This window comes from Hypoxylon trugodes (assembly GCF_022578975.1).
Source record: "Hypoxylon trugodes strain CBS 135444 unplaced genomic scaffold F4822scaffold_1, whole genome shotgun sequence".
Classification (NCBI taxonomy): domain Eukaryota; kingdom Fungi; phylum Ascomycota; class Sordariomycetes; order Xylariales; family Hypoxylaceae; genus Hypoxylon; species Hypoxylon trugodes.
Window position 1 is genome coordinate 2673517 of NW_026250016.1, and position 23772 is coordinate 2697288.

Below are 23772 nucleotides of genomic sequence, written 5' to 3' on the forward strand. Positions count from 1 at the left end.
CAGGTAACGAGTGGATTTTGTTTAGAGTTCAATGTGGCGGCTAGCTATCAGCGGCAGAAGAGATAAAGTTGTTGGCGGTGACCTGATATATTTATATAATTTTCATCACCAAATGACAATAAATAAAAATAAAAGTAAGAATAATAATTACAATTATGATAAGTAATAATAATCTTGAAAATTAAAGAGGGGAGGAGGAAAAAAAAGAAAAACAATTAGGTCGAAATGGGATATCGTCACGAGAAAATAAGAAAAAAAGAAATGGCAATTATCGAGATAAAAAAGAACAAATAAGGACCCGACTTACTGTATGTAGTACAAACGTTTTCCGCATCCCTCTTTTTCGCAGTCTTGTCGTTTGCCCCTGCTGGTAAGTTGCGATCGGGTCTGATTGGCTAGGTGACCCGGGCTTTCCAAAGAAAGCAGAAGGAAAAAAAAAAAAAAGAGACTAAATTTTCTTGGGCACTGTACGTACCGCGCGACCTTTTTTTTCTTACCTGACCTGGCAGGCACCTACCAGCACCTGCACCTGCACCTGAAGGGTACCTGCTGTAGGTACAAGTTTTTTTTTACGTTTACCACATAAAATACATGTAATAATCAAATAAATCAGACCCTCACAAAATCTCCCCGAACCTTCCATTCTTCTTTTCCCCCCAACCTTTTAAACAGACAGCAGATTACCAAACCAGCCATTCATTCAATCGTACATGCATTCCTCTTATGCTGGTTCGGCAATCAAAGTTGCACATTCAATCATCCCTCCACGCGTGTTCAAGCAGCACTGCAGCGTCGTGCCTCGAGCTTGCATCCCTTCTGCATATAAAAATTCACCATCTCCCATCCCCTCGGCACTAATTCTCACTAAGCCCAATCTAAACTTGCTTGAGTCTGGACGCGAATCGCTCGGGTCAAGACTAAAGTTTACGATTTGGCGCACCCAAGACACACCAAGGCGCACCAACACGCAAATTCTGTCGTCACCGGGGCCCTAGCCGTGACGGTCACTAGTTCCATCTATCATCAACTTTTTTTTTTTTTTTTTTTTGGCGAGGCATTGCCCGCTGCCCGCTACATACGCATACATCTATACTACGACATACTCTAAACAACCTAAACAACCTTAGCAACATCATTACATATTACATACATTACTTACATACCTACATACACACGCTTTTTTACTTGACTGCACGTCACTAGGCCTTAGTCTGGCGATCGTGCGTAGTGTATGTGTGCGGTGCGTGCGTTTTAGTAGGTACTGGTTGCTAGTGGTATAGTAGTTGATTCACCTCTACTATACTGCTACTACTACATACACATCCAATTCGATCGTACGTACATACGATACGATAAAGTACGGTACAGCTACTTACGAATTGTCACTCCGCTACTTCTTAACTACCCGTTACTAAGTTTCCTGGTATCCCTGGTATCCTGGTACTTCAAAACACAGCTTACACCTGCCTGAGGAACCTAACAGGGCGTGCGACGGAAGTGAAGGAAACAACAACCTTACCTAGGTAGCAAAACAGAAGCAAGCACTACTTGTTATCAGCCACCATTTTCTCATAATACCTACCACACGGACTCAACTTACACCTTAGGGGCATTTACCTGGACTTCACCTTTACCCTACAACTCACACTCACTCACCTCACTAACTCACTCACATACACATCCCCCCCTCTCTCATCCATCTTCCCATAATCCATAATTATACACACCACACTATTTACCAATATCGACACGCCCACCTCGACGTAGGGAGGCAGTAATAAGAGTCAGTCTAGCCGATCCTAGGTTCTTCTAGCGGCTCTGTAATTCGACATTCCGAGAAAATCTAACATCGCGCCGGGCCAAATTCTACTCGGAGGCCCCTGCCACCAATCGCAACCCTTAGTATAGCTGACAAGACACGCTAAGTCTCGCGGTCTAGACGACTTCGGGGATCGCTTGACTTATCTAGCGTTTCTCCCCCATTTTACTTCGTACTATTTTAGCGAAGTATCTTTTCCTTCCCTCTCCACCCTCCTCTCGACTTGGGCCATCAGACCCCATCGAGCCACTAGGTCACTAGGCCCGCACGCGTTTATACGCAGCTACCAGGGGGCCTCCTCAAGGGAAACCAGATCGTACCCTGCAACCAGATCGTGCGCGCGGTGTGTGCTTGACAAACTACTACATCCTGCTCCTCTCTTCTTACCTCCTCCTCGTGCCCTGCCCTTCATAAGCGCAGGCCATTTTTTGCCCTCTACGGCGAACGGTAGGCGGGTGCGGCCAATCTGTTGTGTAATACGCACTACTAGTTGGCGCCCGCGATCTAAGCACGAACTCAAAAAGCACCCTGGCCCCCAACCCTCCTCTTACGACCCATTGGCGGCGGGACCACGATTTTTTAGTAGCGCTGCTCCATACCCGAGAGTACTACTACTTTACTACTTTTTTTTTTTCTCCAGCGCGCAAACTTGGTGGCTGATATCGAACTTTGTGGGTTGGTGGATCTTGCTCGAGAGACTATTTCATCCGTAGAGCCTGGCAGGACTCAAAGAAGATCTACGCTATCTTCTCTGGATCAGTCTCCCGTCGATGACCAAGTAGCCGCCAACAAATACGCCAGTCCAGCCGCAGCCTGTTCCCCCCCTTCGGTGCAACTCTATCCTTTCTCCTCTCCTACCAAAGAGTAGCACTATATCGACCCAAGACACCGTCCCCCTCCTACCCTGCTCTGAAGTCGACGTTGGCTCGAGGACTAAAATTCCCCGGCCCGTACGCTTTTTTATCCCATTGTGCCTGGCAGCAGTAGTGTGCCGTTGGTGTCGACGTATTAGCCTCAAGGCATTCGCTAGCATCCCACGTACCACTATCACGCACCTTCGCGCACGACAGCTCAGCCGTCGGAATCCGTGAGCAGTCTTTAGAAGCTCGCCCCAACGCGCTCGACATTCATGGAACGGGGCGTGCCCGAATACTCGCAGTCAGGTTTGCCTTCGCCCTATCCAAGCGTCTTCGGCGACACTCAATCTGAAGCTTCCTCTGCAGATCACGCATCTGCTGCACAATATCCTAGCAACCAGGAAGCGCGGGGGAGCAGTTACCCTACGTCTGCGACGCCTACCTCAGAGTACGGAGCGTACCCGCAATCTGCGAGGTCGACGAGTTCGTTCCCAGAACATACTCTTCGTCAATACCATCCAGCGAGCAACCATAGCGGCAGCAGCGGAGGTATGGCGCAAACACCAACAAGTCCGTCCATGCCTTTGCAAGATGGACGCAACCATCAATCCCAACAGGTCAAATCTGACACCGATGTACCCATAGATCCTTCCATCGCGGCACCTAGCCCGACTTACGCTCCTCCTAACCAATATTCGCCGTACGCGCCCCCCCCTCAAGATATGTCGCATAACTATCCGCAAGGCGCCGGAAGCCTATATGCGCAGCCTCGCCCTGACTGGGCGAATTATGGCCACCCGGCCGCGCCCGGACAGATGCCGCATCCACACTCAGTATACCCGCACGCATCATCGGCAGCAGCCCCAGGACGACCAGCACAGGTAGGTAACTTATTTTCCCTTTCGCGGCATTAAGGTTCGGCTAGTCTGTTGAATAGACAGCAAGAAACACGTTGAGATATGATGGATTGTCTAGATCGGACGGAAATTGGGTGGGAAATGTTGAATACCTGGAATCATTCCAGACTTTCGCCAACCATATTGGAAACTAATCTTCTCTCCTATACTATTTGTGTGAAGTAGCTGATTTCATTGACAGTATGGTGCCCAGCAGGTCTACTCTTTTGTACCGATCCCTGGCGCGCAACAGCACAAAAGACCTCGACGACGATATGAAGAAATTGAGCGTATGTATAAGTGCGGATGGAATGGCTGCGAAAAAGCGTACGGTACGCTTAATCATCTGAACGCGCATGTTACGATGCAAAGCCACGGGCAAAAGCGGACGCCCGAAGGTAAGGTTATTTTTATTTTTATTTGTCTCGCGTGTCAATATGCAGATCGGACAGCAGAGTCTTGGGCGGCATGCTTTGGATTCGTACTAAAAGGATAGCTTGTTCTCCGCTTTGCTGGTCAATGACGGGGTGCAGAAGGCTGTCGCTTTGGTGTCGACCGGACTCATGCCGGTTGGTGACCTAGCTCTGTTATGCTAGCCAAGGACTAGTGCAATCCTTGCACCAGCGCAAGCGTAAAGTTTAGATGTGCGTAGACATTCGCTAACCACACCAATGGAACAGAATTTAAAGAAATACGAAAAGAATGGAAGGCGCGTAAGAAGGAGGAGGAACAGCAACGCAAGGCTGCTGAAGAGGCCGATCGCCAGCGCCACGCTGCCGCCGCCGCCGCTCAGAACGGCGGAGGTGACCCACAGGCGGGTGAACCAGGACAAGCTCCCTCGTCGTATACGACCAGTCGGCAAGTGCAGCTACCTCCTATCGGGTATCAGCCAACGCAATACCCTGCACCGACGTCGGCTACTGTACCGCAACAACCTATGCCAGAGTATAGTCCTACAAGCCACATGTATTCTGGTTACCAACAACCGGCGTCGCCTTATGGCCCGCAGAACCAGAGCATGTATAGCCAACGGGAATAGGTGTGAACCCTAGGTTATTGCGCTTAGTTAGGTAGCAGTTTAACCTAGGAGCCGCGTGCGTCTCGGAAATAACTCAGTTTCGTTTTCTCTCATTTTCGCGAAAGAATGGCATACCAAAAGGCTTATAAATCTTCGGCACCTTTCTGCCCTGGTGTACGATACGCAGCAGTGATCCCCCCGAAACAAAACTTAAGTCTTCTGGTTCGATCGACCTATACGATAGTAGATCCCTAGTTCACAGGGACCAACCTCCTTTTTTCCCCGTTTTCGTTTTTTTCATTTTTTTTATTACGACAGCATTGCGTTCGGAGCATTGGCTCAGATCAGAGTGGATGCATTCGAAGCACACGCATTCTAATGACCAACATTGATTTCTCGCATACAGCATCGGGGTGCCGTGGGTGGGAACGGCGGGAGATGAGCCTTGCATTGGGTTAGGTGTCTGGGCAGGCAGGTATGAAACAATGATTGGAGCTTCTAGGCTCAAGAACATGTTTGGTCATTGGTGCGGCTTTGTTTGAAGGCCCTGGCCTCTTTTATACGTGGAGATGGGCTTTTTATTTTCTCTACGGCCAAGGCTTTCCCCCGGCATATCTTCTCTTCGTCCCTACATATTTTGCCGGACATATCTATTTGCAGTGGAGATGGCGGGATTTGTTTTTATCAACCTTCCTCGTGGGGACTCGTGGAGAGGGAGGTTCCGCGCCGTCCAGCCTAGACTAGCATTTCTACGGGATTACGAAGATAAACCGGCTGGAATAATCTTTCGTTCTGCCTCAGATACACGGATAATAATGAAAGTTGCGCTTGGTGTTTCTGACATTAGTAACAGTGTATATTTCTTGATTATTCATTCGCAGCCATAAATTGATCCACCCGTAGATGTATGAAACCCGAGGATCTGGTCACTACCACCACCCATGCATCTCTGATGTCAAGATATGTAGGCTTTCAGGCATGTATGTGAGTAAAAAAAGACGCACTCTAAATTAGGGTGCCTTAGTTTCCCTGTGCTACCAGAGCCACGAGGGATCCATGTGTCTGGCGTATCCGTTGACATCGTTCCTTTAGGTAGGGCTGGACTGGGCTGGGGCTACTGGGTAGAGTAAAGTCGGGGATTTTTCTGCTTGGTGTGGTTACACGAAACATTATACGTATTTTTTTTCTGCTGGGCTGTAGGTTAGACGCACGGCCGATCCTACCGGCCCATAGTTACATTCTTATTATTCATATTAGGTACAAGGTTCCCTTTACCTTCGTGATACCCGGTATACGCTACTCGATAGCCGGGGCTAGCCATGTACATATGTGTGTATATACAGCTAATGACAGACAGAATATGATAGGGCGAAGGCTATCAAATGCCGCTCGAAACCTTGCTTGTGACTTAGGGCTGAGAAGACATGCGCCGAACGTATACTCCTTTCGCTTCCGTGGACACTTCACCATGGAGGGCGAAATGTGCAAAATATCAGAGCGGCGCTCGGGTTTTCTTGCCAGTTTTGAAAGATATTTCCTTTACTGTGAATGCCTACCCAGGTTAGTACCCCTATTCCTTCAAGACCTGTAGGCTGTGCAAATGGGCGTCTTATACATACATGCATGAACTTTCCCCCACCTGACATCTAACTCAGACAAGGAGAGGTGAAGTTGTTTTAGACTCCTTCTAGAAGGTTTGCCTTGGATTCAGCCATTCATTTGTGGGCCTCGGGATCCAGAAGCAATAGCTGAAGAAACAGAAATGTCCCTTTTCTAAGTAGGTATGTTCTACTTAGACGTACTAACAATTATCGGATGCGCTCGTTGTACGCTTGGTAGGGTACAATACGATACAAGTACCTGTCTAAACGGAATTAGTGACATACATTCTTAGGTGCCCATCTGTTCATGCAGCCAACCTACATACCTAGGTACATAGCTAACCTACATGGCACTACGTACGAACGGGCGACGCCATACTAGTAGAATAGGGTAGGCAGACCAATGTACGCAAGTAAGCGAACCGAACTTTTGACCCCATGTCTAGCCTGGATCTGAACCGTCGGGACGTGCTTCGAACTAGTGAGGTTACAAGTGTCGACATTTTAGTGCTGGACCCCCGGGAGATGTATTAAAAATACCTAGCAAGAGAGGTAAAATATGGCAGATTTTCGACGGGTTTAGGTAGATTTAGGCATGTCGGACGGTGTCGTCGATGGTGTTGTAGGTGAGTGTGGGAGACGTCGGCCGGACTAGACAAGGGGGGTGATTTAGGCTTGTGCCTTGTGCCATCCATGCGAAAGCAACCGTTGGGACGCAACCCCCCGGACTAACCATACCCTACCATACCCTACGTACATACATTAGGTTAAGTTTAAAAGCCATGTGTACACCACACTATAATAAGCTGTATACGGTACATCATCGTCATCGCATACACCCAATAACCTACCGGCCTTACCAGCCTACATACCTAGCATAACCCAATGCAGCGGGCCGCTAAAATCCCAATCCACCCCTAAAATCGAAGAGGTTCCAGTTGACGTGCCTCTGGGTTGGGTGGCCCGTATGCGGCCCGCGTGAGGGTTTAAAACTTGTCGATGTAACCTCGAAGATAGCGTGGTGATCAGTACATACGTAGTAGGGATAAAGAAAAAATAAAGCCGTCTATTTTCTATTTTAGTAAATAAATAATGAAGCTTTTTTAGTTTTCGTCCCAAGCTTAGATGGGTAAGTAAGGCTCTTAAGGTGGATGTTTTGTAACCTGCTCTTTTGATTCTAGCGTCTTCTTTTTTTAAGTTGGATATATCTATGTCCCTATATAAGATGGATTTTACCACGTGGGGTTCTACATTGGTGTTCATAACTTAGTTATTACTTAAAATATACTTTAGGTACAGTGAACTTACACAAAAGACATCAATGCTATATGCAGATGCATTACTATCTCCTACTTAAGGTTAATCATCACACTCTTGTTCATTATGAAGGTAGCAACTTAGTTTCGGACTAATACCTATCGAACTCCGACAATGTGGCTGCACCAGTTCGCTGCAAGTCATATAAACCAACCAACTCTACCTCCCACCTACATGAATTTGTATCGACCACCGTCAATACAACTTCTCACATTAACTACTCAAATTATTATCATGTGACTTCATCCGAAGCATGTAATGCGTTTCATGTGAGGTACCAAGGCGAATCGGATCTATTATAAAGTTGGCCAACGTCACTTATTCATTTACCGACCTTACAAGCTTTTCAAAGTCGATCAACTTTGACGAATCGCGGAACAAACCACTGCACCATTTTACCTACCACTTCTTTTACGCGATAAGAATGTGATCACTCGGCATATCCAATACGAAGAAAGAATCCGATCATCTAGATAGAGATAGGCTATCCGATTAATATTGTTATCACTTGGCTCGAACATCATTACAAAAATGACGTTTCGCCAGTCGGGCATGTTTCTCGATCGCCCTCCTTCGGTTCCGCCCAAAGCATCGGATCGATCCACGGACATTACTCTTCTTACACAACATATACTACATCCTGTTGTGCAATTTAAGGCATATATGCTTATTGTATCACCGTCGCAGCCATGTCGGATATCTTCCTGCCCTACCTATTTCTATTGATAATTCTGTGCCATACACCTTAGAAGAACTGATTCCTTTGGCAGTGACGATACGAAGCAATCGGTGTTCCATAGCAACACTGAATTTACAACGTGGCGAGGCAAGATTGGGAAAGTACGAATTAAATTATTATCGTGTCTTATCCCTCGCCCCCGGTTGCGCCTCACTCGCACGACAATAACGTTTGACGAGGTCGGCTATCTTAGGAAGTAGCATGGATATGACGTAGCCGGCATACGGATAGGTTTTTAATTTCCCGAGCCTCCCTTCCAGTCCTACCCATCAACGTCATTCTGCTTAGGGAAAGACCCTTGAAAATCATAACAACCTCCTAGAAAACTCCTGCCCTTTCCTTTTCTTCCTAATGCACGTTAGTAGATTCATAGTAAGGATGGCTTTGTTGACTGTAAAGTGATAGATCTAAGTGACAGATCCGTTCTTACCCTTAGTTTGAAACCAAGGGATCATCAACATTTTCTTCCCATATAACCATAACCCCCTTCTTGTTAACCCATCTTCATTTCTGCCCTCTATTGAATAAGTATTGAGGGAAATAGATCCTAGTTATGTCGGCAGCTACAGCTATCCCAATTACTTCATTTCCGGATGTGGACCCACAGAAGATAAAATCAAGACCGGGTAATTGTGGGGTTACCGTCGATATCTATCCACCTTCAACTTCCGATTTTCTCGGTCCCTGGTCTTCTAACATCAAATCTACTGTCGACTCGCCATATCCGCGTTCTATTAAGTCATCTAAATCCGTTGAAGATCTTCCCGCCATCGGTGCATTTCCGTTAGGCTCACTCCGAGTGACGGAACAGAGAGAGAAGGACCTAGAAGTAGATACGCCACTCACCACACCCGACTGCGCCATGGAGTTATCATCGGAACCTGGGTCTCCCTTTCCTACGGGGGGTGACGTCCTTATACTAGACGACTTGCCTGAAAACTTCACAGTCGGTTGCGACTCGATGTCCTTCACGACGAAAAGGTCCTTTCCGGGCTTTCGTGACATCCCGCCTGGGGCGCATCTCATCTGGGTCGCCCCCACCGAACTGACGTCAACCCGAAGTGCATATTGGATCTTCACTCCCAACAGGAAGGAGTTAGAACCCGCAGATGTTTATGTGAAGCAATGGGATAATTTCAATGAAATCCTCAGCGATCCAGCTAGCCAAGCCGAAGAGAGATTTCAAAAGGAGAGATTATGGCAGATCTACGACAACCTTTCACCTTATCAGCTCCGGGCCACTACCTCCGGAGTACACCTCGCACCATCTAACCATGAATTGGATAATCTTCCATCTTTGCTCAGCAATGAGACGATATGGGATCAGTTGACGTCGGCTATACACCCGGGTCTCCTGAGCAGAATTACGGGCCAGACCCAAAGAAGCTGGCAAGTTACTACTTTAGACCGGGTCGCTGGCGATACGACGATGGCCGAAGAAGCTCGTCTGTACGCCAGCGGGAAGTCACAACTACGTTTCACATTCTCCATAAACGCACCCCTCATTAGCCCATCCACCTCCGGCGAAGAACGCACCCGCCAAGCTCTTGACCCAACACCCTTCATCCTCGACACCCTTAATAACCCCGTCAACACCTCCAAACCTAGCGACCTAGTCGGTGAATTCTCCTTCGCATTCCTCACCGGGATGCACCTAGGTAACTACTCCTGCCTAGAGCAATGGTGGTTCTACGCCACCAAACTAATATTCCGCTCCTTCGACTTGGCTATCCTAAACCCTGTCCTCGCCAAGGACCTCATACAAACCTTTCACGCGCAACTCGTATACAACGACCGGTACCTCGAAGGCGACATCCTAGAAACTTCGGGGAATAACGCGAAGAAACTCCAACGAGCACTTGTTACTTACAAAGCGCGTCTCGATGAGAAACTACTCGCGTTGGGTGATCGTATATCACCAGACCAACATGCCGCGGGCGCTGCTTTCGCAGCGTTAGAATCTTGGCTCTGGAGACTGGGTTGGGATTTAAGAGGGGAGTATGTACGTGCGGGGAATGTGACGCTAGAAGACGGTGAAGTTGTCGAGGCTGAGATGTCGGATTTTGAAGATGAGGATGAAAGGGGTGAATTTGCGCCTGTGGTGGTTAGTTTGGATGAGGGAGGGAGAGAGGCGGGATTGGTGTCGTGGGATGGTTGAATGACCTCAGAAGTGAAGGTGGGAATAGGAGATGAGAAGCAATAATTAAATGCATACACGAACGGACGGATAGATGAATGGGTATACACATACACGATACATGAATGGATGAATAGGGCGGGTTCTTGTAATATTTTACTCGTACAACCCATTTAATCTTGATATACTTTGAGGGTTGCAAGAACAAGCAGCATAATACTTCAAATTTACTTAAAGAACTCAAGTTGTGTCTTCTCAAACTTGGTTATGAGATAAGGAATCGGTTTCACCTTTAGACTGTCGCTTTATGGCTGTCGTCGAAAAGACACCATGATAGAGATTTAGTTCCGAGTTATCCCTTCTAGTCAACTTAGATTTTAGCACGATTTTTAATCGCAGACGTTTTATAGCATTACGTCACGCTTTCCGGAACAGCATAAGTCATTAAAAGATTTGTCGTTTCATTCGCCTAATCCCTTTACAACCAGGCCATGCAAATGCATTGATAATAGAGAAGGCATCCTTAGTAAAGAGGTAAACCCTCCCCTCGTAGCAAAGGATTCCCTTGTCTTAATGACTCCAGAGGTCCGACCACCGCCATAGCCGTCCCGATTTCGTTGCGCGCAAAAAGGAGAAGAGGGCCAGGCATAAAAGGAAAACAAGAAACCAAATCGTCTCGATTGACTTGTGTTTTTTTCTTTCTTCCGTCGAACATCCCCCCAAACGAGATCGATGATTTTTGCTTCTCTTACCATTTCTCCTCTCTCCCTCCATTTCCTGGTTTTTGTTTCATGGAACCAATAATATCCATCCATCCCCACCCCCGAACAACAATAGAAGTCGGAGATTCTGTTTAACGGTAGGACTTTTGGTATCTGGCACGGGCACCGGGACCGCCGAACTTCTTGGGCTCGCACCGACGGTTGTCGGCAACGAGAAGGGTTCGGTCGTATTGGACGAGAGCCTGCTTGAGTAGGTTCTTGCTGTGCTCGTCAACGTACTTCTGGTAGTAGGCGATAAGGGCCTTGGCGATGGCCTGGCGGACGGCGTAGACTTGCGAAGTGTGACCACCACCGGTGACGCGGACGCGGATGTCGACCTGGGAGAACTTGTCGAGGCCGACGATTAGGAGAGGCTCGTAGACCTATTTATTTCGTGTCAGTTTTCCTTCTTGATTCCTTCTATAAATTTCATGATTTTTCAATATGTAAATATTTTCGGGGTATTCGTGATGGGCATATAATATGATTGAATCGATCGCGTAATAAGTGACTATCGGGTTCGGGTGTAATTCGTTTCGTACCTTGAATCGGAGAACCTCAGGTTGGACTAGAGATAGAGGTCGGCCGTTGACCTTGATCAGACCGGAGCCATTCTATAAATTGAGATTAATTCGTTAGCACATATAACTTATAGAATTCCTTGTTAATTTTCCACCCTTGAAGAAAAAATTGCGACGTCGATGATTCGATATCTTGTCTTGTTCCGAACTTTCGCGTAGGTGACACTCTATGAATAACCACAATTGACCCGGGCTTACCTTGCAGTGGGCGACAGCAGTAGCCGTCTTCTTCTTGCCGAAGCACTGAACGCTTTGCGTAGACATGGTTGCGGAAATGTGTATGTGAGACGAAAGGGTGTGAAGGGATTTGCAACCGTTCGGGGGAAAAAGTGCCTAGGCGTTCAAGGTAGTCGAGTGGAATTGGTGATGGAGAAACTAAAGTCAATTTTTCGCAGCCGAAAATGTCGAAAAAGGGTTTGTGCCCTGAAAATACGCTAGTGTTTGTTTGGGAAATCGGTGTACTAAGGTGAAGGTGGGGACCACCCGAAGAAAACCCGATAAAGTTTAACCCCACTGTGCTTAGGTAAACGGTACGTACCCTTTATCAACTCTGCCCCTCGACGCTCAACCTTTCATACATATGTACTCCATACTAAAACTTAGACCTCTACATCGTAGCTTTATATCTTTCTCATAATGAATCAATATTAATCGCGACTACTAACCAATACTTGTTCAAAGGAATTAGGCTGGGACTACCCTTTCAATCCTGTAAAATAGCTAGATTTCCCTTTTTCCAAGGAACGTATTCCGGACTCACGTGCCCCGCTACTCATCACCAATGACCCCTATTGGGACTGAGGATAGACAAGCTATCTAGGTATCATCCTACACTTTTAACATTCCCCCTTCGCTCTGAACACCCTTCCACCCACATATCGAACCTACAAAGGCGTAAAAAATGTCCCGCAAAGGTGTAGGCCTAGCAGCCTTCGACCGGTCCCGCCTAACATCCGCACAATTCGCCTCTCACGGGAGTTCCCTCCGAACAAGCGACGCCAAGGCCCTCGAAACACAACTCTCAGTCTTCCGCTCCTTATTACAACAATTCGCCACAACACACGCTAAGGACATCCGCTCAGACCCGTCTTTCCGCGCGCAGTTCGCGCGTATGTGCTCCGCTATTGGTGTGGATCCGTTGGCGTCATCGTCGTCGAGTGGTGGGAGTGGGAATAGTTTGTGGGCGCAACTTTTGGGTAGGAGTGTGAATGATTTCTATTTTGAGCTGGCGGTGCGTGTTGTTGAGGTTTGTAGTGCGACGAGGGGTGAGAATGGGGGGTTGATTGGGGTGCGTGAGTTGAGGGAAAGAGTGGTTAGGGGGAGGATGGAGGGCGCTCCTGAGGTTGTGGATGATGATGTGCTGAGGGCTGTCGCGACGCTGAAACCGCTGGGAACCGGGTACTCCGTTGTGAAAGTGGGAAATCGGTCGTATGTCCGCTCGGTGCCGAAGGAGTTGAATACGGACCAGAGCGCTGTGCTAGAGGCTGCTCAGGTTTTGGGGTATGTGAGCGTCTCTATGCTTATGGTCAACCTGCGCTGGGCTCGCGCTCGTGCCCAGACTAATCTTGACGATCTCCTTGGAGAAGGCATGCTCTGGGTCGATAAGCAGGCCCCCGATGAATGGGAATACTGGAGCCCGGGCTTTATGCTGGAGATGGGCAATGACACCACTGCAGCCGGAGGATGAACGTTGAATTCCTCTTGCTGGGTCACTATCAATAGCCTAGACACTGATGCTAAAAATCCGAGATTAAGCGCCAATCTCCGACTAAATACTCCGAGGCTTGTCGGTATGTTCGACCCCGCCGGCCGAAGTCGCTTGAAGTTTCGAGTTACGCTCCCGATTCCATGTCCATTTCCGTCGCCAAATCAATGAGCGTATATATGAAACAACCTCATCCTGGCATCACCAAGGTAGACTTCATTTGGTTAAGCCTTTCTACGTGGTATTTTGATGAACGTCACGGAGAACCAGGAGCCCCGCAGTGGACGTGGGGTACTGCCATTATTCTATCGCACAGCATGGCCGATTAACCTAACGTTATTGGTGATTTGGTTCGGGTGTTTTGAAAGGCCAAAGACGGCTTCTTGTGGGAGGTCATCGTGATAGTGTTGGAAAAGTTTTGTGCTACGAGGCATATGGCTGTAGCGATGACTATTCATTGATGGTACATGGGAAATAGTATTAGAATACAACTGAAACGCTTCGCAATACTCATGCGACAACTTAATGATTTTAACTAGTCCTTTAAATAAGATTAGAATGCTTGAATTATTCTTCTCATTCCATTATCAAAAACCCATTCACTATGCTGTATACTACTATGTATTTACTTCCGCTCCCTATGCATAGATACATTCCAAGTTCCTTCTATTCCTTCGCTACCCTCCTCCACCCGGTTTGTGCAAGCGAGGGTGTAGAATTTTATATACCTCCAATACAAGCTATTGCGCTTATTAGAGAGGTCAACGGACTTCTCTCTATTTTCTACTTCGTCCCCATCCAAACTCCAAAACAACAATAAAAAAAGAAAAATGGTAGTAGTAGTACTCGTAACAAAATTGGGGAACTTTAACGACCGCGACCAACTGACATGGGTTGCCTAATACAAAAGGGCTTTTCGTACAATCCTGGCTCTTCGACGAACCATCAAGTATAATACACAAAAGTATGTGAGCCATTCCGACTCAGAAAGGCATTATCAATTATAATTTATTCGTATGGTTGACTGTTTCGATCGACTCGCCAAACCAAAATTCATTTCACCATATGGTCATCTATTGTCTTCTTCGTCCTCAGGGTCATCATCGCGCAGGTATTTACTGTCGTTACTCTCTCGATCTCGCAGCCGACTCGTTAGGGCGTTGAACTTGCCCTTGAGGAAGCCTGGGCCAGTTGATTTTCGCCTTTCTCTCTCGTCGGTATACGCGCTACTGATATTGGTCGTTGTCCGGAATGGACTCAGAGAGTTCGCACTGAAAGAAGCCATACTAGCGCTGGTTTTCGGCCGAGGCGCCATATCAACTCCTAGCGCCGCAGGCGTACGATCTATCGGTGTCGGCGGCGTCATTTTAACGAACGATGGTAAGGGTGGTGTACCTCGATGGTTGTCGGAACCCTCGCGCACTGAGCCCCTATACGAACGAGACGAGGCAACGCTCGAGCTACGGCTATTGGATCGCTGCGGTACCGGGATGTGCGAGTGAGAGCTTCTAATACTCCTCGGCGGAGATCGGGAATAATCAACGGGGCTTGTTCCATATATGCTGGACGAATCATCACTATTGTCGCCACCACTATTGGACACGCTCGGCGTTGCTAATAGGACGCTGCTGGTAGCTAATTCGCGTAACTTGCTCTGCTGAGCTGTGTTGGGTCTGTGCTTGCTTAGCTTATTACCGATAATGGCTCCTGTGTGAGAGATCAAGGCCTTGATCACACGAGATTTGAGAGCTAGGGCTAAGTCGAGATTGGACCAGGTCTTGTTGCGGTATTCAATCGTCGGCAACCGGAAAACAAAATCGTGAACATCTTCGATATTTCGATCGCCTCTACCCTTGTAACTAAGACAGAGAACGACCGATGGCATTTTTATGTATGCGAAAGTCATGTAATTGGAGGCCCGTGCCATCATCTTTGTCAGATCGTCCGAAGGCTTATCCTCGGAGTTACCGGATTTCCGAGAAAGACCGAAGCGACCGCTCTTCTTGTTGTCGCTACCAGTAGAAGCAACTGTTGAAGACCGTCCGATTCCCATTTTCTGCTGAGAAGCGCTAGCAGATTGCAGTGATTCGTATGACCGCTTCTTGTTTGCCGTCTTAGGTCCAAAAAGCCGGAAAACACTACTACCGTCACCTGAATGGACACTAATAGCTTTAGGCTTCTGGTAATTGTCATCGGGTTGTCGCGAGTCTAAGGTCAAAGTCGGCCTCAAACGTAGCTCCAAAGATCCTGGTCGCGTTGAAAACTGAGGTTCCTTGTCGGATGCTGCAGTACCAAGTCTACTAGAGGTGGAAACTGAGTCATCTTGTACATCCTCATCCTCAGCTTCGCCAGGAACGGTAGACCTAAGTATGAATGGGGAATCGGACTGTGTGCCGGCCTTATCTCCCCCATCCATCCCAGGGAAGATGTATTCGAAGAGTTTCTTACCCACTTCGCGTTCCAGTTGAATCCTCATGGGGAACAGATTCACCTCGAAGTGATCCATAACAGGTATTCCTGCAATAGCTTCCAGCATGTGCCAGTAAACGCGTATCATTTGCTTGCCATCTAAGCCGGCCTGGGCCACTTTTTCGTCCTCAAAGTAAGGTGCGACCATTTCCGGGTAGATCGCATCCGGCATGAGATTCAAGCCTAGTATCTTGCCTACTTGCATCAAATTGATATGGGAACCATCCGAATTGTCGGTACGATCGTATTCGACATCTCTCAATTGTAGCTCGACAAGAGGTTCATTGTTGTCTCGGATAAGATGCCAAACAATCTCTCTTGCAGAAATGGTCCATCTTAGCAAAGCGTTACTCTGTGCTGCGTTGTCGTACTTTCGCTGTGACGTGGTGATAGCTTTCATCATAAAGAAGAGCTCATCTTCGCAGGCTGCGAGGTCACGTTCCAGGAGTAGTCTATCTTCCCATCCTTTCCTGTCTAGGTATTTGGAATGGATTTGAAAGTGCGCCTTGATATCTTCGAGTTGTCGGATACGTTCTTGCAATCTGGTCACCATCTCTGGAGTTCCCTTGAGGTTGCTGAAGTCAGACGCCAATATGATTTTCTCTAGTCGTTCGCTTCTCGTCTTCTCTAGCGGTTCACTGTACATGAGAAGGTCAAGTACAATGACGTATATCGCATAGTATTGCGACGAGTTGCAAAGAGCCCTAGCTTGAGGAAATTCTACCCAGAGGTTATCCATTCTGCTCTCGGTACTCTCTGACGCCAAAGGGTTGGCTTCTGTGTTAACCTCGTCGTTATACTTCAGTCGCAGAGTATTGAACTTGTCGTATCTCAGCATCGCGGACGTCTTCTGGACAACCCGTTTAAAGCCGAAAGGATCTGACTGAAAGTCATACATAACCTCCATGGGGACCCAAGGCGGCCACGATGAACCTGCAGGCGTTCCATATGTATTCCCTGAATACATAGACAGTAGTTGACCAGTGAACCACTTTTGATGGGTCACGAAAAACTGGGCACTGTCCATTCGAAGGAAGAAACGTCGTTGGACCAATCCACTGACCGTATCAGACAGTCTAGCCTTCTCCATGACTTCGACGACCTTGAGTTCCATGCCCTTTCCAGTAATCAGAACAGCGTGTTTCTTATTCTTATCACTTTGAAGCTGGATTTGTGGCGCGATTAAGCGGACATGGTAGGAGTTTTGAGGAGCGAATTCTTCCGCGATACCGCTTGTGATGTCTTCCATATTCGTATTGGCGTGTCCTTCAGATACGGAATATCCATCGGCGTCGACATATTTTCTGCCGTCTCTCAGGATTTGTTTGATACGGTATTCGATGTCTGGATTAGTATCGCTAGATTGCCTATTGCTATTGGCTGCCGAAGAGTGGTGGGTCTCATTGTTAGGCGTATTGGCGGATTTGTTGTTTTGCTTTGCTCTGGTCTGTTCTTCAACAATATCCAGTATGAATTTGACAGCAGGTCGTGATAGATAGTAGACAAAACCACGCCTTTGGCTTACTTGGTGACTATATCGGAGAATGATGTTTCGTAGAAGGTTGTTCCACTTGAGCTGCATGTTGTGGACAACAAACCGATTCTTAAAGTCGCTTGCAAATTCTGTGCCCGACGGTACTTTGACATCGCCATCGCCTGTGTCAATCCGCTCTCTTGATTCATGGCTCGTCGCTTCAGAGTCTTCTGAGCTATTTTGTCCATTGGTCGATGTCTTGAAGGCTACTTGTTGTAGCATGTTCTCCATGAACGCGAGCTTTTCTTTAAGGACAATGGCGTGTCTACTAAGTTGATCGAACTCGGCTTTGATCTCAGGATCTTGGCCGTCGCTGCGAATCATGCGGAGTTCAGCATCACCAACATTGCGTGTATTGGTGGCTATCTGCTTGTCCAGTTGCTCGATACGAGACTGGATTAGTTGGTATTGTACCCTTCTGGGGTCGTCATCCTGGCTCATTATGCAGAGATGTGTAGGCTCTTGGCCGAAAGGACTCGTACGATCCGGATCCCCATCTATAGTGCCACCAATATCGGTCTGCCTGAAGTAGGTTACACGAGGGGCGTACGCTAAGGGTAGGATCTTCGTGTCGGGATTTGGTTCCGATGGCAAAATCCAATCGAGCTCAACAAAATCATCCATATCAATCCAACTGAAATCGTTATCAGGAATAGTGAAGTGAGAGAGATTAGCGGCGTCATCTTCCTGCTGCGTTATCAGAGTCGAAACCGAGTTCTTTTTTATTGCCTCAGTAGTTGTGCCTCTGATACTAGCAGAAACGGCACGAACGTCTGCGGAAACGAGATCGAGCTGGGCCGCATGAATTTTCATGCCAGTTGTTCTGCCGTTGGTCTTGTGACCTCGATCTCGGGTATTGAACTCTTCTCGACGCTGATGAATATCAAGCATAAAGCTGTCAAATCTAACTTTAATACCAGTAGCAGATACTGAGCTTTCGGAATAATCTTCGACATCTTTGTGTTTGTAAATGTGACTGAGGAATAGGGGGGCTAAGAGCAGATTGTATTTGATTGTTCCAAGATGCCTTCCAAATTTCTTACTATTTTTCTCTCTCCCGGGCCAGAGAGAGCCTTGGCGAATAGGAAGCGACATTGGGCCGCTAAACAGAGACCACCAAGCGAAAAAGTGGGTAAAGAATCGAGGAGTCAAATGTACAGTGTTGTAACTCTTTGAAGACTGAACTTCCGATGACGTCCAATCGCGGTCGACCGGCGCCCTGACTGCGATAGAGAGATGTATGTGTTGACTTCTGAAGCCGCGGAAAGCATCGTATGGGAGAGCGTCATTTGGTGGTTTGGCGTGTTGTGGGGATTTTAGGACGACCTCGTAATGCGGCTTGAAAGTGAAGTTTCTATCTCCATTTTCAATAGCGCGTTCGAAGACGAGTCCCGCCATCCATTGAACATTTCCAGATAGTTTCATGACGACTTTTTTGAATGATGCACCGGATTTGAAGCTATCCTCGCTTGCCACGCTATCCTCTTCTCCAAGACGACGTGATGCTTCTATGACTTGGTGACTATAATCTGGTACCGCAAGTACATATTCGCCACTATCAACAGTCATAAACCTCTTGGGATCGTCTTCGGAATGAACATTCCATCGAACATCGTTGCGCCAACACATAAGGAATCCAGCTCCGTTACTAGTAACGTTGTAGGGATCTCTAGTACCTTTGAGAGCAAGATGGACGTCACCGCCTCCTTTCCACGCGACTCGAACCCGAGAATGGAAGTTGAGTCTAATCTTGTCCCAAAATCCTACACGTTCCGAAGGATCTAACTGTGGTTTCGTGAATGACTCTATAACCATCATCATATCTTGAATAGCCGGCTGATACGAAGGGCCCCATGTAATTCTGGTAGGGTATGCAGTATTAATGTCAACATGCATGTCTGAATATGACTTTACTGGGCCAATCGTGCGGCGAACATCGATAGCGAAACTTCCATTTGGCGAACCTGGCACCTGGTTTGGAGGCGTGATTCTGACTGGAATTTTGCGAGTTGAGTCGTTGCCACGGAATTCTTCTGCAATAACAAAATCCGTCTTGAGGAACAAAGCTGGTAATTTCGATGACTGGCCGGACTTAATAGCGGGGACATGGAGTAAGGGTAGAGGATAATCGCGAAGGCTGACTCTGGCCTCGCCCATACTAATTTGGACATTCATAGGTACGAGGAGAGAATACTTCATGTCTTTCGGCATTCCCTTTCCGACTTTATGTAGGAAATCTGGCAGCTCATGGATTGGGAATGATGGTTTGTCAATCATCACATGTAAGTCTGTTATGACTGTACCCATTAACGCTGGTCGCTGCGGCACTTCGAGTATTTTTTCATTATCCTGGACATCGTCGGGAAGGTGATCCGAACCCCAAAACAAACCACGCAGTTCTTTCATCCCATTCCTCGCCATTAAATAATGCCGATCGATACGCTTCTTCCAACTGTGCGCGTTGTGCTCATGAAGCCTGATTTTAGCGTCCTGGATTGAAATGTGTGCCCTACCACTCATACCGCGAATTGCTTCCGGATCATATCGTGGGTTCCTATTCCTAGGGAGTTCGCTAGAGGAACGCTCGTTCCGACCGAATTTTGAGAGGCCATCTTCGCTTTTGCTGCGTCCCCATGAGGTATGCGAAGTAGTTGTTCTTCCTCTAGTCATCACGGACCGATTGCGAACTCTATTCGACTCCAGTTGTTCCTCGTGAATTTTCTTCACTTTAACTCGGTAAGCTTCCTCGCGAGCGAGCCGTTGTAATTGTTCAACCCGCCCGGCCCTGTAGATCATACCCAATTTCCATTCGAAAGCACCGTCCTCGAGTTCAAATAAAAGTGTGCGCGTCCTTAGAGAAATCTTTGGGACGTTCTTCGGGCCTTCCGGTGCCTTATCCAAGATGTACTCGTTCGTACCTGTCTTGAAACGATGATGAAGCTGCTGGCTGGCTTTGAAGACATTTATGATATTGTCCGATATTTTGTTGATGATAAGCTCATGAGGTACTGCTATCCGCATTGCATCTGTCACGATATCGAACATTTTATCGTTTTGAAACACTCCGGTTGACATCTTCCTGCGTGACTGCCGATAATCTAGGCGGAACGTCTTGATGCTGGCTACACGCGCCCAAACCCCCCGCATCCGAGGCGCACCCGCATATAAGCGCACCAATTTTGCGAAGAAAAATGGAGGCGACCATCTGTGTCGGCCAGCTTCTATGTCGTAGATTTGTATCATCAACGGGGGATCAGCAGGCATTTCAGCCTTAATCTGAACTAGGGCGGCTTTGATATCAAATGAGACCAGCTCCTTGGAATTTCGAGACGCATTCTCCATTTGATCGGCGACGGGAGAGTCTGGCGATACTAATGGAGGGCTGAGATATCCTGTCTTTGGACTAGTCGGCGGTGCAGGACGATGAGATCCCGGTCCCCTCACAAATGCTTTCCGTAAGACCATGACAGCGATTCCTACCGAATAATGCCGATAAAGCGAATAGTGAACGAGAAGGGTCCTCATATGGGAGTGAACATGTAATATCGGGCCCTGGGCGTCGGTATGCGTCGACAGAGAAACCTCGTATTTAGGTATCTGAACAAAAGGCTCAAGCTCCCACTTCTCGGGTGCTTCTACTATGAAAGCCTCTAGACCGCGAGTATGGATAGTAAGTCTTCGTCCATCGCCATCATTCTGTTGTCTTTTCCGTGGGGATGGTGGCACGGCAATTGAGCTTAACAGATCTGCATCAGGTAGGAATGATCGACTAGCCGCTCGCCTTCTCGAAGTCGGCCGATTCCGCAGCGTATCTAACCTATGAGCTCGATATTCGGCGGACCACGATTCCATCTGCAGCACGACACCACGAGTATTCTTAGGGAAATCATCGTCAACCCCAGTAACTTCGACACTAAAGTCCTCAACCTGTACTTGAAAATGAAGGAGCCACTGTGGCAAAGCGCGAACAGCGTTCTGCGATCTTTGCGCCTTTGATCCTGATCGTTTATCAGGTTCAACGTCCAACTTGAGCTGGCGGATTATTTGACGCAACCCCTTTGTAATCTCTGGGCGGGTCATCCGAATCGCGAAGGTCTGAAGATGGCCATTGGCAATAACGTGGACATCCGGAGTTGCCGAAAGTGATATCTTCAAGTCAAACGATTCCGTGTCCATCAGGTCGAACCGACTACCTTGAGTTGTCTGATAATAAAGACGATGTGTTTGAAGTCGTACTGACGAGACTAATGAGTAATGCAGTTCTTCGACCGCAGAATGGAAAGACTCAAGGTCAAGCGAAATTGATGAGATGGAAGAAATAATCAGATCAAAATCGTCCGGATCATTGGTTTTCTCTACTGGAGGTAGAGCTATCCTGATAACTGGTTCGTGCATAGAGAATTTGATATTAGCTTTAGGTAGAAGACGAGAAATGAGCATATGTCTTTGCTGTACACGTGCTTTCGGCGCCTTTGGTCGGGGCTGGAGGAGAGCAAGAAGTACCGGGAGATGCTTTGGATCCAAATCGACTGAAGGTGAGGTGACGACGGAATTTGCGAAGAGGATGTTGGCATTTCGTTCCTCAGCGCTTCCGGCATCAGACAGTTCTACGGTTTTCGAGGGTAAAGTAGTCTTCACCGTTGTGGTGGCCATGGGAATGTAGACAACCCTTTCTGGCTTACCACTACCATCGTCCAACCCAACGGATATAGAGAGCGCTGCGGCGAGAGCTTCGTGTGCGATATCTTTCGAGGGGAAGTACATGCGATGCGCTGCGGACTTAGGATCCAAGCGATGTAGGTCGATACCAACTTCTTTCATAGAAGCATTCAAGACTAACGACGAACCAGCTGATTTAACAGCATTCACCTTCTTAGAAAAACTGACGAAGCTCACTGCAAATTGGACCTCCTTGATTCCTCGAAGAATAGAGCTTACAAACTCTTTGGAATCGGATACCGTTTGCATCAACTCCTGATCAGTACTACCAGGACTCTCCATTTCTTGTATGACCTTATCGACCGACACCTCGATTGACTCGACCTGCGTATACGTGGTGGGTGATTGTCGCTTGGATTTCTGGTAACGCTCAACACAGCTTCGGACGTCGTCGTAAGGAATATGTACTCTGCCCAATTTCAGAGCAATTGCTGCATCTCGGAGTCCATCCAAATTTTCATAGAGAAATCCGTGAATATTCAGCGTAGCACTATCCAAAACCTCGATGGCCTCGCACCCTTTAGCCGTGAACAAAACGCTGCGTAGTGTAATAATCCATTCTGCTGAGTGTTGTTGGCGGTGGAGATTGGATCTGGTCTGGAAGAAGAAACGTGCGCGGTCGACCATGCGATTTCGAGTATCTAGGGCGATCGTGAAGCTACCAAGTTGTATTTTTCCAACATCCACGATATTGACCGCCGAGTCGGTAGCTACGACATCGACCAGACGAAGCCAACGAACATTACGGTGTAACTTCTTTATCCTCTCCTTGATTTTTGTAAGCTGTTCCCATGTAGCGCTCCGAGCAGCCTCGTAAGTGGACCGCTTAGAGTGCGGGTTCTTGGGGCGAGGCCTCGCCTTGTCAGGTTGTAGTCCTTGTTTGTTCCCATCTTCGCCCTCGCTCTCACTGGAATCAGCACCCAGCTGTTTTTGCCCCTCCAACTCCTTTAGATCGAGAGTGACGACGAATTCGTTTACGACGATGCTGAGCCAAGTCGGCTGGGAAAATGTCGGTCGGTGTAAATTGAGGCCGAGGCCACGGATCTCGATTTTGATGCCATCTTTCGGGGTATAAGCCAATCGTCGGAGCGAGAAGTACCCGATCCGCTGTATAGATACACCACTAACTATACGGAGTACAGCGAAGACGACAAAGGAGCAGAGGTAAATAACGATAAAGAGGCCGATTATGAATGTCGGGCTAAAGAGCGCCATGACGAAGACACCTCAAGCAAGGCGCGTCCCGCGTCGCTGGCTTATAGACATCAAAAGGTTAGTATTCTAGCGGTACAATTAAGTTCGTAGAAGATGCAGAGGTAGATTGTAGGTAAAAGGTAGGTAGGTAAACGTTTCCTCTATCCTTACATTTTCGCCTTGAGTGCTCGAGCTCCCTGCATCATCTGAGTCGTGGAAATGAGCATTCGTCCATCGCAACAAGTGTAATCCAGTGGTTTTTTTGAGGACAGCTTTATTTCTCCCCCTAGTTCGCACTCGGACTTTTTATACTTATAAGTAATGAGGCGCGTGCGGTATGTGGATCTATAAGTAACTATTAGCCAACTAAGCGGAGGCCCTAATTGTCTAGAACGATCTCAGTCGTGTCAGCCGTTGGTGGGAGG

At 47.7% G+C, this 23772-nt stretch overlaps 5 protein-coding genes across 5 annotated transcripts; 3 read left to right on the plus strand and 2 right to left on the minus strand.

The window, feature by feature from the left end:
• Positions 1–2948: 2948 nt before the first annotated feature.
• F4822DRAFT_424327 (uncharacterized protein) lies at positions 2949–4611 on the plus strand (the record flags this gene model as incomplete). The annotated part of the gene is made up of 3 exons (XM_051460127.1): positions 2949–3557; positions 3775–3970; positions 4253–4611. 3 exons carry the CDS (start codon positions 2949–2951, stop codon positions 4609–4611), a joined length of 1164 nt encoding a protein of 387 aa, XP_051319636.1.
• Positions 4612–8459: 3848 nt separating this feature from the next.
• Positions 8460–10628, plus strand: F4822DRAFT_28186 (uncharacterized protein). Its single transcript, XM_051454895.1, has one exon. It carries the CDS (start codon positions 8801–8803, stop codon positions 10403–10405), a length of 1605 nt encoding a protein of 534 aa, XP_051319637.1. The 5' UTR covers positions 8460–8800; the 3' UTR covers positions 10406–10628.
• Positions 10627–12096, minus strand: F4822DRAFT_386207 (40S ribosomal protein S16). The gene is made up of 3 exons (XM_051456690.1): positions 11925–12096; positions 11688–11759; positions 10627–11528 (listed from the first exon to the last, which is right to left on the minus strand). The coding sequence occupies exons 1-3, from the start codon at positions 11988–11990 to the stop codon at positions 11238–11240; spliced, it is 429 nt and encodes a 142-aa protein (XP_051319638.1). The 5' UTR covers positions 11991–12096; the 3' UTR covers positions 10627–11237.
• Positions 12097–12241: 145 nt separating this feature from the next.
• On the plus strand, positions 12242–13978 carry F4822DRAFT_386209 (ESCRT-2 complex). Its single transcript, XM_051456691.1, has one exon. The coding sequence runs from the start codon at positions 12628–12630 to the stop codon at positions 13411–13413; it is 786 nt and encodes a 261-aa protein (XP_051319639.1). The 5' UTR covers positions 12242–12627; the 3' UTR covers positions 13414–13978.
• Positions 13979–14375: 397 nt separating this feature from the next.
• Positions 14376–23669, minus strand: F4822DRAFT_28248 (mitochondrial protein from FMP27-domain-containing protein). Its single transcript, XM_051454900.1, has 2 exons — positions 23519–23669; positions 14376–23408 (listed from the first exon to the last, which is right to left on the minus strand). The coding sequence occupies exon 2, from the start codon at positions 23366–23368 to the stop codon at positions 14501–14503; it is 8868 nt and encodes a 2955-aa protein (XP_051319640.1). The 5' UTR covers positions 23369–23408; positions 23519–23669; the 3' UTR covers positions 14376–14500.
• Positions 23670–23772: the final 103 nt, after the last annotated feature.

Coding starts and splice junctions, on each gene's coding strand:
- F4822DRAFT_28186 (XM_051454895.1), top strand. CDS start 8,801: ATGTCGGCAGCTACAGCTATCCCAATTACTTCATTTCCGGATGTGGAC.
- F4822DRAFT_386207 (XM_051456690.1), bottom strand. CDS start 11,990: ATGTCTACGCAAAGCGTTCAGTGCTTCGGCAAGAAGAAGACGGCTACT. Junction 11,760..11,924: donor CTGCTGTCGCCCACTGCAAG/GTAAGCCCGGGT, acceptor CTCAATTTATAG/AATGGCTCCGGTCTGATCAA. Junction 11,529..11,687: donor CTGAGGTTCTCCGATTCAAG/GTACGAAACGAA, acceptor CGAAATAAATAG/GTCTACGAGCCTCTCCTAAT.
- F4822DRAFT_28248 (XM_051454900.1), bottom strand. CDS start 23,368: ATGGCGCTCTTTAGCCCGACATTCATAATCGGCCTCTTTATCGTTATT.
- F4822DRAFT_386209 (XM_051456691.1), top strand. CDS start 12,628: ATGTCCCGCAAAGGTGTAGGCCTAGCAGCCTTCGACCGGTCCCGCCTA.